This window comes from Lynx canadensis, chromosome X (assembly GCF_007474595.2).
Source record: "Lynx canadensis isolate LIC74 chromosome X, mLynCan4.pri.v2, whole genome shotgun sequence".
Classification (NCBI taxonomy): Eukaryota; Metazoa; Chordata; class Mammalia; order Carnivora; family Felidae; genus Lynx; species Lynx canadensis.
Genome location: NC_044321.2, coordinates 69,810,605 through 69,827,865, shown reverse-complemented (window position 1 = coordinate 69,827,865; position 17,261 = coordinate 69,810,605). Strand labels below are relative to the sequence as shown.

Here is a 17,261-nt window from a genome sequence, read left to right as displayed (position 1 = left end):
AGATAGTTTTAAGATAAAAGACAGAAAAATTGCAGTTTTAACTGAAGAACTAAGGGTGCTTAATTATTTAAACTTCTTTTTCTTAGTTCCTTCTATACCACACATTTTTACTATGTTTTCTCTTTGGATTTTTTTTTAATGTTTATTTATTTTTTGAGAGACAGAGAGAGACAGAGCATGAGCAGGGGAGGGGCAGAAAGAGAGGGAGTCACAGAATCCGAAGCAGGCTCCAGGCTCTGAGCTGTCAGCACAGAGCCCAACATGGAGCTCAAACCCACTAACTGTGAGATCGTGACCTGGGCCAAAGTTGGACGCTTAACTGATTGAGCCACCCAGGTGCCCCATCTTTTTCTTTGAATTATTATCCAAAGTTAAGGTTGAAAGTTTATGTTGGGCTTATTTCCAGTAATTTATATTTAATGGCTACCTTCAGTACTTTTGGTCAGAACTTTGTTTTTGAACCAAACACTATATGCCCACAGTAGTCGCCAGTGGAAAACTTTAGTTCTTCTGTGAATGCAGCTGGAGCTTGTGTTTAATGTGGTTTTTAACTAGATTGTGTCGATTTCTTCCATATGCCTATTGCTTTTTACATAAAAAGGATAACTGTTCTCTTTTCTTGAAATCCTTGATGCTTAGTGTGTAGTTTAAACCCTTGCCAAAAAAAAAAAAATATATGTGCTTCATTGTAGTGAGTCAGTGGTAGTATTTACAGAATTCCATTAAACTTTCAAAACATGCTTTGTCTGACTGATATAAATGATTCTTAATAGCTTCTGAAATGGTAGATCTTACGATAAAAAGTTATGGAACAGTCTTTTTTTTAATTTAAATGCTTTTATTTTTTTATTTTTTTAAATTTACATCCAAATTAGTTAGCATATAGTGCAACAATGATTTCAAGAGTAGATTCCTTAGTGTCCCTTACCCATGTAGTCCATCCCCCCTTCCACAACCCCTCCTGTAATCCTCAGTTTGTTCTCCATATTTATGAGTCTCTTCTGTTTTGTCCCCCTCCCTGTTTTTATATTATTTTTATTTCCCTTCCCTTATGTTCATCTGTTTTGTCTCTTAAAGTCCTCATATGAGTGAAGTCATATGATTTTTGTCTCTCTCTGACTAATTTCACTTAGCATAATACCCTCTAGTTCCATCCACGTAGTTGCAAATGGCAAGATTTCATTCTTTTTGATTGCCGAGTAATACTCCATTGTATATATGTACCACATCTTCTTTATCCATTGATCCATCGAAGGACATTTGGGCTCTTTCCATACTTTGGCTATTGTTGATAGTGCTGCTATAAACATGGGGGTGCATGTGTCCCTTCGAAACAGCACACCTGTATCCTGTGGGTAAATTCCTAGTAGTGCAATTGCTGGGTTGTAGGGTAGTTCTATTTTTAGTTTTTTGAGGAATATCCATACTGTTTTCCAGAGTGGCTGTACCACCTTGAATTCCCACCAACAATGCAAAAGAGATCCTCTTTCTCCACATTCTCGCCAACATCTGTTGTTGCCTCAGTTCTTAATGTTAGCCATTCTGACAGGTGTGAGGTGGTATCTCATGGTGGTTTTGATTTGTATTTCCCTGATGATGAGTGATGTTGAGCATTTTTTCATGTGTCGGTTGGCCATCTGGATGTCTTCTTCGGGGAAATGTCAATTCATGTCTTTTGCCCATGTCTTCACTGGATTATTTGATTTTGGGGTATTGAGCTTGATAAGTTCTTTATAGATTTTGGATACTAACCCTTTATCTGATGTGTCATTTGCAAATATCTTCTCTCATTCCATCATTTGCCTTTTAATTTTGCTGATTGTTTCCTTGGCTGTGTAGAAGTTTTTTATTTTGATGAGGTCCCAGTAGCTCATTTTTGCTTTTGTTTCCCTTGCCTCCGGAGACGTGTTGAGAAAGAAGTTGCTGCCGGCAAGATCAAAGACGTTTTTGCCTGCTTTCTGCTCCAGGATTTTGATGGCTTCCTGCCTTACATTGAGGTCTTTCATCCATTTTGAGTTTATTTTCGTGTATGGTGTAAGAAAGTGGTCCAGGTTGGTTCTTCTGCATGTTGCTGTCCAGTTTTCCCAGCACCACTTGCTGAAGAGACTGTCTATTCCATTGGATACTCTTTCCTGCTTTGTCAAAGATTAGTTGGTCATACGTTTGTGGGTCCATTTCTGGGTTCTCTATTCTGTTGCATTGATCTGAGTGTCTGTTCTTGTGCCAGTACCATACTGTCTTGATGGTTATAGCTTTGTAGTATAGTTTGAAGTCTGGGATTGTGGTGCTTCCCGCTTTGGTTTTCTTTTTCGAGATCACTTTGGGTATTTGGGGTGTTTTCTGGGGAACAGTCTTGAATGTACAATGTAGGGTATTAACTAGTCTATCCAGCTGAACATCTGAAATTGTTTTGTGATGAAATCATTCTTTGGTAATTTGTGATTTTTTTTTGTTAGTACTTGTAGTAGTAATATATATTTCCTTACATGATAACCAATTTTATATTGTGGCTTACTCTGATTCTAAAACATTAGTGGTGTTTTCAAACTGCTGTATTAACCAGAAAGTGAGATAATGTATCTTGTAAATGGTCTCTTTTTAAAAATAGTATTTTCTGGGGGTGCCTAGGTGGTTCAGTTGGTGGAGAGTCCGACTTTGGCTCAAGTCATGATCTCATGGTTCGTGGGTTTGAGCCCTGCATCAGGCTCTATACTGACAGCTGGGGGCCTGGAGCCTACTTCCGATTCTGTTTCTCCCTCTCTGTCTGCCCCTCCCCTGCTCACATTCTGTCTCTCTCTCAAAAATAAATATAAACGTTAAAAAATTAAAAAATAGTATTTTCTTATTCATCATTCGTTCATTTAGACAACAGTTGACATGCAGTGTTTTATTATTTTCATTTGTACAATGTAGCGATTCAACTTCTCTATACATTATGCCATGCTTACCACAAATGCAACTACCATCTGTCATCATGCATTGCTATTAAAATACCATTGATTATATTCTTTACACTGTACTTTTATTCCTGTGACTTATTTCATAACTGGAAGTCTGTATCTTCTGTTCCCTTTCACACATTTTGCCCATGCCCCCACTCATCTCCCCTCTGGCAACCATCACTTTGTTCTTTGTATTTATAAGTCTGATTCTGCTTTTGTTTGTTTATTCATTTGTTTTTTAGATTCTGCATATAAATTAGATCATATTGTATTTCTTTCTCTGTCTCATGGATTTAATTTAGTATAATACCCTCTAGGTTCATCTGTGTTGTCGCAAATGGCATGATCTCATCCTTTTTTATGGCTAACATTCCATTACACACACACACACACACACACACACACACACACACACACATATGCACACACACAACGACACAAATTCATTTTCCTCATCTGTCTGTGAGCACTTGGATTGCTTCCATATCTTGGTTATTGTAATCAATGCAGCAATAAACATAGTGGTGCATATATCTTTTGGAAATAGTGTTTTCATTTTCTTTGGGTAAATACTTGATACCGGAATTACTGGATCATATGGTATTTCTAATTTTAATTTTTTGAGGAACCTCCATACTGTTTTGCACTGGCCACACCAGTTTGCATCCCCACCAACAGTTCACAATGGTTCTTTAATCTCCATATCCTCAACACCTCACTACTTGTCTTTTTGTATTTGGCCATTCTGGCAAGTATATGATGATATCTCATTGTGGTTTTGATTTGCATTTCCCTGATGATCAGTGATGTTGAGCATCTTTTCATGTGTTTTTGGGCCATCTGTATGTATTCTTTGGAAAAATATCTATTCAGGTCCTTTGTCCATTTTAAACTGGATTACTTATTTATATAGGTGTTTAATTGTATAAATTATTTATATATTTTGGATATTAACCCTTTATTGGATATGTCATTTGCAAACATTTCCCATTCAGTAGGTTACTTTAGTTTTGTTGATAGTTTCCTTTGCGGAGCACGAGCTTTTTAGTTTTATGTAGTTTTGGTAGTTTTGGTAGTTTCCCTTGATTTAGGAGATGTAGAAAAATGCTGGTATGCCAATGTCAAAGAAATTACTGCGTGTATTTTCTTCTAGGAGTTTTATGGTTTCAGGTCTCAATAAATGGCCTCCTTTTAAACTAGTTAACCTATTACTTAAACTGAAAAATGTATCCCATTCCCCCTCATAGGCACTGTGGCTTTGGAGTTAGATTTGGTTTCAAACTTCAACAATAGAAAAAAATGTTAAAGCATTAGGAAACAAGTTAACATATTTGCACCTCAGTATTTACTTTCTAAAATGTGTATGCCAGTGGTGCTTCTTTCCCAGTATGGTTGAGAAAATGAGAGGAGCTAGTGTGGGAACGTAGCTCCTTTAATAACAAAGTGCTATATTAATAATATTTTGACAATTGCTCATTTATGGAAATTTTCATACAAAAAGAATTTCAGTATAGTACTTGATTTAAAAAAAATCTCTTCCACATAATAAAATTCTTAGTATAAGCAGTATACATTTAGCAAATATCCAATGGTATAATAGTATAAACTTTATCATTTTGAATATAAGGATGAGCCTCTTTTGTTAAACTCCTTTTATGCAGTGATGGCATGCATTGAACTATTTGTATAATATATAGCATGTATTATAAGCTATATTATAAGTGAATATATATATGTATGTATTTTTACATTATAAGTGATACAGGTGTGTATTTTCATAGGTTTGCCTGAATCCATCACTGCAGCTGCATGTTCAAGAAGTGGCCAGAGGGTTCTGCATGTTGATTCGTAAGTTTATCAATGGTAGCATTAATACTTCCTAAATATCTCTATACAGAATCACAATAAATACACACATGTGTGTGTTCATATGTGTCTATATTATGTATAAACTATTTAAGTTAGAAAAATGATTGGAATTGTTTTAGTTTCACCCAAAATACGTGAAATATATAAAATACAAGGTTTACAGTTTACTCTTCGAAGTAGTGATGTTTTCTTTGAGAATTAACCAAATGTAGCATAATTTTTTTCACGAGTGATTTTGTTTTTTAAATGATAAATAATTAATCCAAGAGACTGGGAAATCTCACACTTGCTTTTTTTCATATATAAGCGTGAGGCTGTATACAACCTGTATGTTCTATTTATTTTGGGTTTCATATTTTCTTTGTTTTTGAAGTATATTTCACATACAACATCATCTTAGTTTCCAGTGTATGACATAATGATTGGACCACTTTCATACATTGGAAAATATCACCACAATAAGCCTAGTTACCATCTGTGACCAAAGTTAAAACATTGTATTTTTTTGTGATAGGAATTTTTAAGATTTATTTTCTTAGTCTTTCAAATTTGCAATATGGCATTATTCAGTATAGTCACCATGCTGTACGTTACATCCTCATGACTTACTTTGTAATTGGAAGTTTGTGCCTCTTGGTCCCCTTAACTTATTTTGTATATACCCCCCCCCCCCAACCTGCACCCCTCAGCAACCAATAATCTGTTCTCTGTATCTATAACATTGGTTTTGTTTTGTTTTTCTTTTATAGATTCCATCCACATTTAAGTGAAATCATATGGTGTTTGCCTTTCTCTGACTTACTTCACTTAGCATAATACTCTAAGGTTCTATCGATGTTGTCTCAAATGGCAAGATTTCATTTTTTTTATGGCTGAGTAGTATTCCTGTGTGTGTGTGTGTGTGTGTGTGTATGTATAATCCTTTATCCATTCATCTATCAGTTTATACTTAGGTTTTTTTTCTCCATATCTTGGCTATTGTAAATAATGCTACAGTGAACATAGGGGTGCATATAAATTTTTGAATTAGTGTTTTCTTTGGATAAATACCCATAAGTAGAATTACTGGATCATATAGTGGTTCTGTTTTTAATATTTTGAGGAAACTCCATACTGTTCCTCCTAGAGGCTGTACCAATTCACATTCCCCCCAACAGTGCATGAGGATTCCCTATTCTCATCTTTACCGATTCCCTATTCTCATCTTTACCAACACTTATTTCTTGATTTAAAATTTTTTTTAATTAAAAAATTTTAATTCTGATATAGCTAACAATGTTATTAGTTTCAAGTGTACTGTATAGTGATTCAACAATTCTCTATATCACTCAGTTCTCATTAAGATAATTGTATTCTTCATCCCCTTCACCTATTTCACCCAACACCCGACTCACCTCCCCTCTGGTGTTTATTCTTTATATTTAATAGTCTGTTTTTTTATTTGTCTCTCTTTCCTTTGTTCATTTGTTTTGTTTCTTAAATTACACATATAAGTGAAAACATATGGTATTTTTCTTTCTCTGTCTGATTTCATATAGCATTATATTCTCTAGATCCATCCATGTTGTTGCAAATGGCAAGATTTCATTCTTTTTTTGGTGGCTAATATTTCTGCGTGTATGTGTGTGGGTGTGTGGGTGTGTATTCTTTATCCATTTGTATATCTATGGTCACTTGGGCTGCTTCCATAGTTTAGCTATTGTAAATAATGCTGCAGTAAACATAAGGGTGCATATATCTTTTTGAATTGGTGTTTTCATATTATTTGGGCAAATATCCACTAGTGGAATTCCTGATTATATGGTAATTCTCTTTTAATTTTTTGTGGAACTTCCATACTATTTTCCACAGTGGTTGCACTGTTTCCATTCAAACCAGCATTGCACAAGGGTTCCTTTGTCTCTACATCCTTGTCATACTTGTTTCTTGTGTTTTTGATTTTAGTGATTCTGACCGATGTGAGGTAATAAATCATTGTAGTTTTGATTTGCAATTCACTGATGATGAATGATGTTGAGCATCTTTTCATATGTCTGTTGGTCATCTGAATGTCCTCTTTGGAGAGATGTCTGCTCATGTTTTCTGACCATTTTTTAATTGGGTTAATTGTGGTTTTTTTGGAGTTGAATTGCATAAGTTCTTTCTATATTTTGGATACTAACCCTTTATCAGATATGTTATTTGCAAATATCTTCTGCCAGTCCATAGATTCCTTTTAGTTTTATTGATTTTTTTCCTTTGCTGTGCATAAGCTTTTTGTTTTGATGTAGTCCTAATAGTTTATTTTTGCTTTTGTTTCCTTTGCCTGAGGAGACATATCTAGAAAGATGTTGCTACAACTGATGTCAGAGAAATTACTGCCTGAGCTCTTTCATAGGATTTTTATGGTTTCTGGCCTCCCATTTATGTCTTTAATCCATTTTGAATTTATTTTTGCGTATAATGGAAGAAAATGGTCCAGTTTTATTTTTTGCATGTAGCTATCCTGTTTTCCCAACACCATTTGTTGAAGAGACTGTCTTTTTCCCATTCAATATTCTTTCCTGCTTTGTTGAAGATAATTAACCATATAATCATGAGTTTATTTCTGGGCTCTATTTTCTTCTATTGATCTATGTGTCTATTATTGTGCCAGTACCATACCATATTGATCACTACAGCTTTCAGTGTGTCTTGAAACTGGGATTGTGATACCACCAGTTTTGTTCTTTTTGAAGATTGCTTTCACTATTCAGAGTCTTTTGTGATTCCATATAAATTTTAGGATTGCTTGGTCTAGTTCTGTGAAAGAAGCTGTTGGTATTTTGATAGGGATTGCATTAAATGTGTAGATTGCTTTGGTTAGTATGGACATTTTAATGATTATTTGTTCTTCTAGTCCATGGTCATGGAATATCTTCCCATTTGTTTGTATCATCATCAATTTCTTTCCTCAATGTTTTATGGTTTTTAGAGTACAGGTCTTTTACCTCCTTGGTTAAGTTTATTCCTAGATATTTTATTATTTAAAAAAATATTTTTTAAAGGTTTATTTATTTTTGACAGAGAGAGACACAGAACATGAGCGGGGGAGGGGCAGAGAGAGAGGGAGACACAGAATCCGAAGCAGGCTCCAGGCTCTGAGCTGTCAGCACAGAGCCCGTCGTGGGGCTGGAACTCACAGACCGCAAGATCATGACGTGAGCCGAAGTCGGATGCTCAACCAACTGAGCTACCCAGGCGCCCCAGTATTTTATTATTTTTGGTGAAAGTGTAAATGGGATTGTTTTTTAATTTCTCTTTCTGCTTTTTCATTATTAGTGTACAATATCAATTGGATCTTTGTATCTTGTGATCTTACTGGATTCATTTATTCTAGTAGTTTTTTGGTGGAGTATAGTATTACGTCATTGACAAAGAGTGAAAGTTTTACTTCTTCCTTATCAATTTGGATGCCTTGTATTTATTTTTGTTGTCTAATTGCTGTGGCTAGGACTTCCAGTACTACGTTAAATAAATGTGGTGAGAGTGTACATCCTTGTCTTGTTCCTGATCTTAGGGGGAAAGCTCTGTTTTTTCCCCACTGAGGATAATGTCAGCTGTGGGCCTTTTCACATAAGGCCTTTATTATGTTGAGGTATGTTCCTTCTAAACCTACTTTGATGAGGGTTTTCATTGTGAATGTAAGTTGTACTTTGTCAGATGCTTTTTCTGCATCTGTTGAAATGATTGTATGTATGGTTTTTATTGCTGCTCTTGTTGATGTGTTGTATCATGTTGATTGTTTTGTAATTATTTTTTTCTTTTGAGATTTTTATTTTATTCATCTTTTAAAACTTTTATTTTTTATTTTTTTAATGTTTGTTTATTTATTTTTGAGAGACCAAGAGAGAGTGTGAGCAGGGGAGTGGCAGACAGAGAGGGAGACACAGAATCTGAAGCAGGCTCCAGGCTCTGAGCTGATAGCACAGAGCCTCATGTGGGGCTCGAACTCATGAACCACAAGATCATGACCCAAGCCGAAGTCAGATGCTTAACCAACTGAGACATCCAGGCGCCCCTCTTTTATTAATCTTTTGTAGCTATCTTGCTCAATACCAAATTAGTCAATTTATGTGTAGCACTATTAAGTTGTCTCAAAGTGTTCAACCTAGTTTTCATAGAATTAACATTCTTTCTGCTCATAATTCACATAACATAATTACATAATTAAGAATTAGGTACAAACAAAACTGATGATTCATAGGACAGAAGTCATTTGGAGACAAAGGAGTTGTCAGAAGTCTGCTCGCCCCCATTGTCTAGCACATCGTGGCAGGCAACGTTATACTGTATAGAAGGAGTAGGAAGTGCCAGTAATCTTCTTCAATGGATCTTCAGTTAAGAAGTCAATTAAGTGATCTTCTACTTGGAGCTAAAATGTTAACAATGGTAATTTCTAGTGAAAGTAATTTTATTTTATATATAAAATGGATTATTTGTGGAATTGTATCTATTAATTTTGCTTAGATGATAATGCATGAATTGAACAAATTTATCCCAATAATGTTCAGATCCTATAAACTTGTTCTTATTCTTCAAAACTTACTTATATATTTGTCAGTTAATTTATTTAAAATGAGAAAAATATCAGTGACTGACTACGCTTGTTCTGTATGTAAATTATTCTCTACTTTGGATCAGAAATCCTGCCAGACTAGAGATTACTTGGAAAAGAGTCAGGAATGTTGACTCAGAGTTCATCTAGACTGCAATGAAACCTGCTCTACCTCATAGATTTTTATTGGTCAAATTGCTCATTTCTGGCAGACCCAATTCTCTCCTTCCTTTGTCCAGTGATAAATAAACATTGACATTCATACTAAGTCTCCTTTTCTAGATCAAGTGAAAAAAGTACCATTTTTTTAATTCCAGTATATTCAACATATAGTGTTATATTGGTTTCCGGTATACAATATAATGATTCAATAATTCTATACCTTACTCAGTGCTCATCACATGATAAGTGTACTCTTAATCCCCTTCACCTATTTCATCCATCCCCCATTCACCCTCCCTCTGGTGACTGAATGATTTTTTAAATATATTGTTGTATTTGTTTTAGCAATATTTTCTTGATGATATTGGCATCTATATTCCTCAGAGTTATTAGCCTATAGTTACCTTTTTTTGTGGTGTTTTTATCTGGTTTTGGCTTCAGGATAATGCTGGCCTCATAAAATGAATTTGGAAACTTTCCTTCTTGTATGTTTGGGATAGTTTGAGAAGAGTAGGTATTAAATCTTTAAATGTTTGGTAGAATTTGCCTGTGAAGCCATCTAATCTTGGACTTTTGTTGGGTATAGGAGTTTTTTGATAACTGATTCAATTTCTTTGCTGGTAATCTGTTCAAATTTTCTATTTCTTCCTGATTCAGTTTTGGAAGATTACATGTTTCTACATATTTATCCTTCTTCTAGGTTGACCAATGTGTTGGCATATAATTTTTCATAATATTCTCTTATAATTCTCTTAGTATTTCTCTGGTGTTGTGTGTTTCTGTTCTTTCATTTCTGATTTTGTTTATTTTAGTCTTCTCTTTTTTTGATGAATCTAGATAAATGTTTATCAATTTTGTGAGCTTTGCAAAGAACTAGCTCCTGCTTTCATTGATGTGTTCTATTGTATTTTTAGTTTATGTTTTATTTATTTCTGCTCTGATGTTTATTATTTCCTTCCTTCTTCTGGTTTTGGGTTTTGTTTGTTCTTTTTCCAGCTTCTTTAAGTGTAAAGTTAGGTTGTTATTTGAGATTTTGCTTGCTTCCTGAGGTAGGCTTGTACTGCTATAAACTTCCCTGTAGAACAACTTTTGCTGGCTCCCAATGAGTTTAGATTGTTATGTTTTCATTTGTCTCTATTTTTTTTATTTCTTCTTTGGTTTCTTGGTTGATGCATTCATTGTGTAGTAGTATGTTATTTAACCTCCATGTATTTGTGCTCTTTCCAGATTTTTTTTTAATGTTGTTTTAGCCACTGAGTTTATTGTAATTTATTATGGCAACTACAGAATTTGACATTAGTATTTATTTTTTTGTGGTCACCTGTGCTTTCATTTATTTATTTACTTTTTTAAATTTAAGTCCAAGTTAGTTGACATACAGTGCAATAATTATTTCAGGAGTAGAATTTAGTGATTCATCACTTGCATATAATAGCTGGTGCTCATCCCAACAAGTGCTCTCCTTAGTGCCCATCGCCCATTTAGCCCATCCCCAGACCCAGCACCCCTCCAGCTACCCTCAGTTTGTTTTCTGTATTTAAGAGTCTCGTTGTGGGGCGCCTGGGTGGCGCAGTCGGTTAAGCGTCCGACTTCAGCCAGGTCACGATCTCGCGGTCTGTGGGTTCGAGCCCCGCGTCAGACTCTGGGCTGATGGCTCAGAGCCTGGAGCCTGCTTCCGATTCTGTGTCTCCCTCTCTCTCTGTCCCTCCCCTGTTCATGCTCTGTCTCTCTCTGTCCCAAAAATAAATAAACGTTGAAAAAAAAAAAAAAAAAAGAGTCTCGTTGTTTGTCTCCCTCCCTGTTTTTATCTTATTTTTGCTTCCTTTCATCTATGTTCATCTGTTTTGTTTCTTCATTTCCACTTATGAGTGAAATTATATGATATTTGTCTTTCTCTGACTTATTTCACTCAACATAATACACTCTCATTCCATTCACGTTGTTGCAAATGGCGAGATTTCATTCTTTTTGATTGCTGAGTAATATTCCATATTGTGTGTGTGTGTGTGTGTGTGTGTGTGTGTGTGTGTGTGTGTGTGTGTGTGAGAGTGAGTGTATACATCTTTATCCATTCCAAGATTTTTTCTTGTGGCTGATTTCTGTTATTGTATTGTAGTCAGAAAAGATGCATGGTATGATTGATTTTTGTTTTCGAATTTGTTGAAAATACATGGTCTGTTCTAGAGAATCTTTCATGTGAACTTGCAAAGAATGTGTTCTGGTGTTTTAGGATTGTTCTGAATATATCTGTTAGATCCATCTGGTACAGTGTGTTATTCAAAGCTACTCTTTCCCTTTTGATTTTTTGTTTGGATTATCTGTCCATTGATGTAAATGGAGTGTTAAAGTCCCCTACTATTAATTAATTAATTCCTTTATGTTTGTTGTTAGCTGATTTACATATTTGGGTGCTATCATGTTGGGTGCATGAATATTTGCATGTAATTTTTATATTTTCTTGGTGGATTGTTTCCTTTGTGATTATATATATGGTGTCATATATATAGTGTCCTTTTTTGTCTCTTGTTCTGTTTTGTCTGAGAGAACTGCTAGCCCAGCTGTTTTTCCACATCTATTTGCATGATAAATGCATCTCTATCCCTTCACTGTCTATCTGAATGTGTCACTTGATCTGAAATGAGTCTCTTGTAGGGAGCATAAAGATGGGTTTTATTTTTTTTTTATCCATTTTGGCAACCTGTGGCTTTTGATTGGGGTGTTTGGTCCTTTTACATTCAATATAATTATTGATAGATAAGTGTTTATTGCTATTTTCTTACTCATTTTATGGTCGTTTTTGTAGTTCTTCTCTGTTCCATTCTTCCTTTGCTGTCTTCTGTCATGGTTAGTTGGCTTTCTTTAGTAATATACTTGGATTCCTTTTTATTTTTACATATCTATTGCTGGTGTTTTGAGGTTACCATTCTGTTTGTATGTAACATCTTACGCATATAGCAGTCTGTATTAAGTTAATGATTGCTTAAGGTTGAGTTCAGTCTTTACTCCTTTACCCCCTAATGTTTTAGGTATATGATGTCATACTTTACATCCTTTTTTTGTGTGTGTGTGTATGTGCATTTCTTGACTGATTTTTCTAGGGATACTTAATTTTATTGCTTTTCTTCTTCCTATTTTCTTACTCCTGCTTATGGTTGGTCTTTTCCACTCAGAGTCTCCTGTAATATTTCCTTTTGGACTGGTTTAGCAGTCATAAATTCCTTTGACTTTTGCTTGTCTGGGAAACTATCTCTGTTTCTATTATGAGTGATAGCCTTGCTGGATAGAGTATTCTTGGCTGTGGGTTTTTTCTTTCAATACCTTGAATGTATCATGCCCCTCTTTTAAGGCTTGCCACATTTCTGCTGAAGAAAATCATCAGATAGTGTTATGGAATTTCCCTTATGTGTAACTGGTTTCTTTTGTTGCTTTGAAAATTATCACTACTTTTTGCCAGTTTAATTACTGTATGTCTTGGTGTGGACCTCCTTGAGTTGATTTTCTTGGGGAACCTTTATGCCTTCTTGATCTGGATTTCCATTTCTCCAGATTCAGGAAGTTTTCAGCTATTGTTTTTTTCAAATAAATTTTCTGCCGCCTGTTTCTCTCTTCTCCTTCTCAGATCCCTATAATGTAAATGTTATTATATTTGATGATATTGCTGAGTTCCAAAATGTATTTTCATTTATTACTATTATTTTTTTGTCTCTCCTGTTCACTTCAAATACTTTCCATTACTCTGTTCTCCAGGTAGCTGATCCCTTGTTCTGGTTTCTCTTGTCTGCTATTTAGTCCCTCTAGTGCATTTTTAATTTTAGTTATTGAGTTCTTTATCTCTGATGGGTTCTATGTTTTCTATCCCTTTGTTAAGGGTTTCACTGAGATCCTCCAGTGTTTTCTCAAGTCTAGTCCATATCTTTATGACCATTATGTTAAATTCTTTACCAAACGTATTATCTCTGTTTTGTTTAGCTTTCTTTGCTGGGATTTTGTCCTGTTCTCTCTCTCCTCATTTTGTATAATTCTCTGTGTCTATTTCTGTGTGTTAGGAAAGTCAGCTATGACTCCTTCTCTTGAAAGTAGTGGCCTTATCTAGAAGAGGTCCTGTAGTGCTCTGCAGTATAATGTTCCCTGTTTAACAGAGCCTGACACTTCAGGAGTATCTGCTATGTGTGTTGCATGTGCCATACTGTTGTGGCTGAGTTGCTTTTCCATTCAGTCCAGTCATCTCTGATGGCTCTCTTTGCCTATTGTGTTGGTTTGCTCCTTGTGTTGTTAGTTGGCCAGTCTTGGGCCCCCTTGGGCTTGAGTTGAGTCAGACCAGGCATTTGCCAGAGATCCAGTAGTACCAAAATGCTGGGTAGATTCCTTGTGTTGTCCCCTGAGAAGCTTTCATTGGTGGTCAGGGCCTGCAGTCAGACCAGTTTTCTGCCCCCGCCCACCATGGGGGCTGTCCTCAGAGTGTTGTGTGTGATTATTTTCCCCTCTTCCCAGGATACAAGTCACTTTAGAGTTGTGCTGGTCCCTGTAGGGGATGCTCACACCTTCTCCATGCTTGTGGCCCTGCTTTGGATGGGCTCTGTTCAAGGACATATTGAAGGGGGAATGTCTGCAGGAGAACACAGGGGCGGGGCTTGCTGTTTGCTGGTTAGCAGGTGTAGGGACTGTGCTTGTTCCTATAATTGTTCATGTGTCTAGGCTGGGAGGTAGCGGAGGGAAAGGGTGCCTGCCAGCTCCTTTGTTCCTGGAGAAGTCTCCCAGCAATCCTTGCCCATTCAGCACAGGCTCTGAAATTAGTAAATAAATCTCCTTCCCATATACCCTAGGTGTTTTTCAAACTGCTGTTTCTGCACTGTATCTTCACAGGGCTACTTGTTGTGCTGTCTCTTTAAGGGCAGGGACCTAGTTTCCTATAGCCCTCATGGCTCTCCTAGAACCAAGCCTGCTGATTTTTAAAGTTCCTGATGTGAAGCCATGCTGATTGCAAAATTATGCCCTTCTGGTTTTCAAAGCCAAGTGTTATGGGGATACATCTTCCCCATGGGAGCTCCCTGTTGCGACCGGCACAACAAACAGTGAGATCAGGGTCCTGAGGGTAGGGGAATGTAAGAAAGAAAAGAAGAGAAGCCAGTTTGGGAACAGGAGCGTCCCCTGGGCTGATGGCCCAAGTGACGGCTTTATTGTTGCTGTACACAATCTTTTATATCAAGACTCTTATGGATCAGGTCATTCTAAGAATAAACAGGTTTCACATGATCACTGCCAGCCAAAACATTTAGTTCTGTGTACCTTGTGAACTTTCTAAACGGGTCACAACAAGACCTTGTTGATAGATTGCTAGCAAAACACAGTTCCCATGTTTGTTTCTCTTTGACCCGGGGTAGAAAAAGGGGGGTAACATTACTGCCAACACCCACAGACCACAGGCTTCAGGAATTAGATTTCTCAGCCTTGACAAGGCTTTTGGTATGCCTTTGCAAGTGGGGGAATGGGAGGGGGAACCACCGGGTTGGCTGAGTCAACAGGGAGCCGTTGCTCGACCCAGTCTCAGCCTGGCACTAGGGTCCGGCCTCCCACAGTTCCCCATGCCTGGGGAGCCCTGGTGTGAGGGTCTGTTTCTCTCCCCCTTTTACCCTCTCCTTCCTCCCTAGGACAGTCCAGGGGTTCCTTTAGCTCTGGACCACTTCTCTGCCCTTCTTACCCATTCCAATGTGGACTCTTCTTCTCTACATTTTTCTGAAGAAAGTCTGTTCTGTCAGGTCTTCAAGTCATTTTCTGGGTTTTACAACAATGTGGGGTGTTATCTGTGGGATGAGGTAGCTTAGGATCTTCCTGCTTTGCCATTTTCTCCAAAAGTTCCTCTTGGATTTTTGATAATAGCCATTCTGACAGGTATGAGGTAGCATCTCATAGTGGTTGTGATTTGCATTTCCCTAATGATTAATGATATTGAGCTTCTTTTCATGTGCCTGTTGGTCATCCGTGTGTCTTTGGGAAAATGTCTATTTAGGTATTCTGCTCAGTTTTAATTGGGTTATTTGTTATTTTTGTGTTGAGTTCTTTTTATTTAAAAAAAAAATTAAATGTTTTTATTTATTTTTGAGACAGAGAGAGACAGAGCAAGAGCAGGGGAGGGGCAGAGAGAGAGGGAGACACAGAATCCAAAGCAGGCTCCAGGCTCCAAGCTGTCAGCACAGAGCCCGACGCGGGGCTCGAACTCACGGACTGTGAGATCATGATCTGAGCTGAAGTCTGAGGCCCAACTGACTGAGCCACCCTGGCGCCCCAAGTTGTTCTTTTTATATTTTGGGTCTTTTCCCCTTATTATCATTTGTAAATATCTTCTCTTTCAATAGATTACCTTTTATTTTGTTGATGATTTACTTCACTGTGCGTAAGCTTTTTCATTTAATGTAGACCCATTTGTTTATTTATTTTAGTTAAAAAATTTTTTTAATGTTTATTTTTGGAAGCGAGAGAGAAAGAGAGCGCATGCGCGTGCACACGCATGCGCGAGAGAGAGGAAGACATGGAAGCAGACTCCAGGCTCTGAGCTGTCAGCACAGAGCCTGACGCAGGGCTCGAACTCAAGGATGGTGAGATCAAGACCTGAGCCAGAGTCAAACACTGGACTGACTGAGACACATAGGAACAACTGTTTATTTTTGCTTTTGTTGCCAACACCTTTGGAGTCTGATCTAAAAAAATATTGCCAAGACTGAAATCAAAGAAATTACCATCTACATTTTTTTCTAGGTTTATTGTTTATGGTCTTACATTCAAGTCTTTAATCGACTTTGAGTTAATTTTTGTGTATGGTGTAAGATAGTGTTCTGGTGTCATTATTTTTCATGTGGCTGTCCAGTTTTCCCAGCACCATTTTTTGAACAGGCTGTCCTTTCCCCATTGTGTATTCTTGCCTCCTTTATTGTAAGTGAACTGACCATGTATGAATGGGTTTATTTCTGGGCTTTCTCTTCTGTTCCATTGATTGTGTGCCTGTTTTTATGCCAATATGATACTGTTTTGATTACAGTAGCTTTTTCATATTGTTCAAAATTGGGAAGTGTGATCCCTCCAGCTTTGTTTTTTTCCCCTCAAGCTTGCTTTAGCTATTCAGGGTCTTTTGTGGTTCCATACAAGTTTTAGGATTGTTTGTTCTGGTTCTGTGAAAATGCCATTTGAATTTTGATAGAGATTTCACTGAATTTGTAGATGGCTTTGAGTTAATTCTTCCAATTCATGAGCATGGAATATCTTTGTGTCTTCTTCAGTTTCTTTAATCAATGTCTTCTGGTTTTCTGTGTACAGATTTTTCACCTCCTTGGTTTAATTTATTCCTAGGTATTCTTTTTTGATGTGATTGTCAATGGGATTGTTTTCTTGATGTTGTTTTGATAGTTTGTTAGTATATAAAAGTGCAACATATTTTTGTTTATTTTGTATTCTGCACCTTACTGACTTCTTTTATTAGCATTAAAAGTTCTTTTGTGGAGTCTTTAGGATTTTCTTTATATAATGTCATGTCATGTGTAAATAGTGACAGTTTTCCTTCTTCCTTTCCAATTTATATGCCATATTTTTCTTGCCTAATTCCTCTGTCTAGGACTTCAATACTGTGTAGAATAAAAGATGCAATAGTGAACATCCCTGTCTTGTTCTTGATGTTAAAGGAAAAGCTTTTAGGTTTTCATTCTTGAGTATGATTTTCACTG

At 36.6% G+C, this 17,261-nt stretch overlaps 1 protein-coding gene across 2 annotated transcripts in view; it reads left to right on the top strand.

The window, feature by feature from the left end:
- The window catches only part of CHM (CHM Rab escort protein), a 272,466-nt gene that overhangs the window by 30,197 nt on the left and 225,008 nt on the right, over positions 1-17,261 (top strand). For both annotated transcript variants that reach the window (XM_030305231.1, XM_032592095.1), the window contains exon 2: positions 4,724-4,790. In XM_030305231.1, the coding sequence (XP_030161091.1) occupies positions 4,724-4,790 (67 nt within the window). The remainder of the gene's footprint in view (positions 1-4,723; positions 4,791-17,261) is intronic.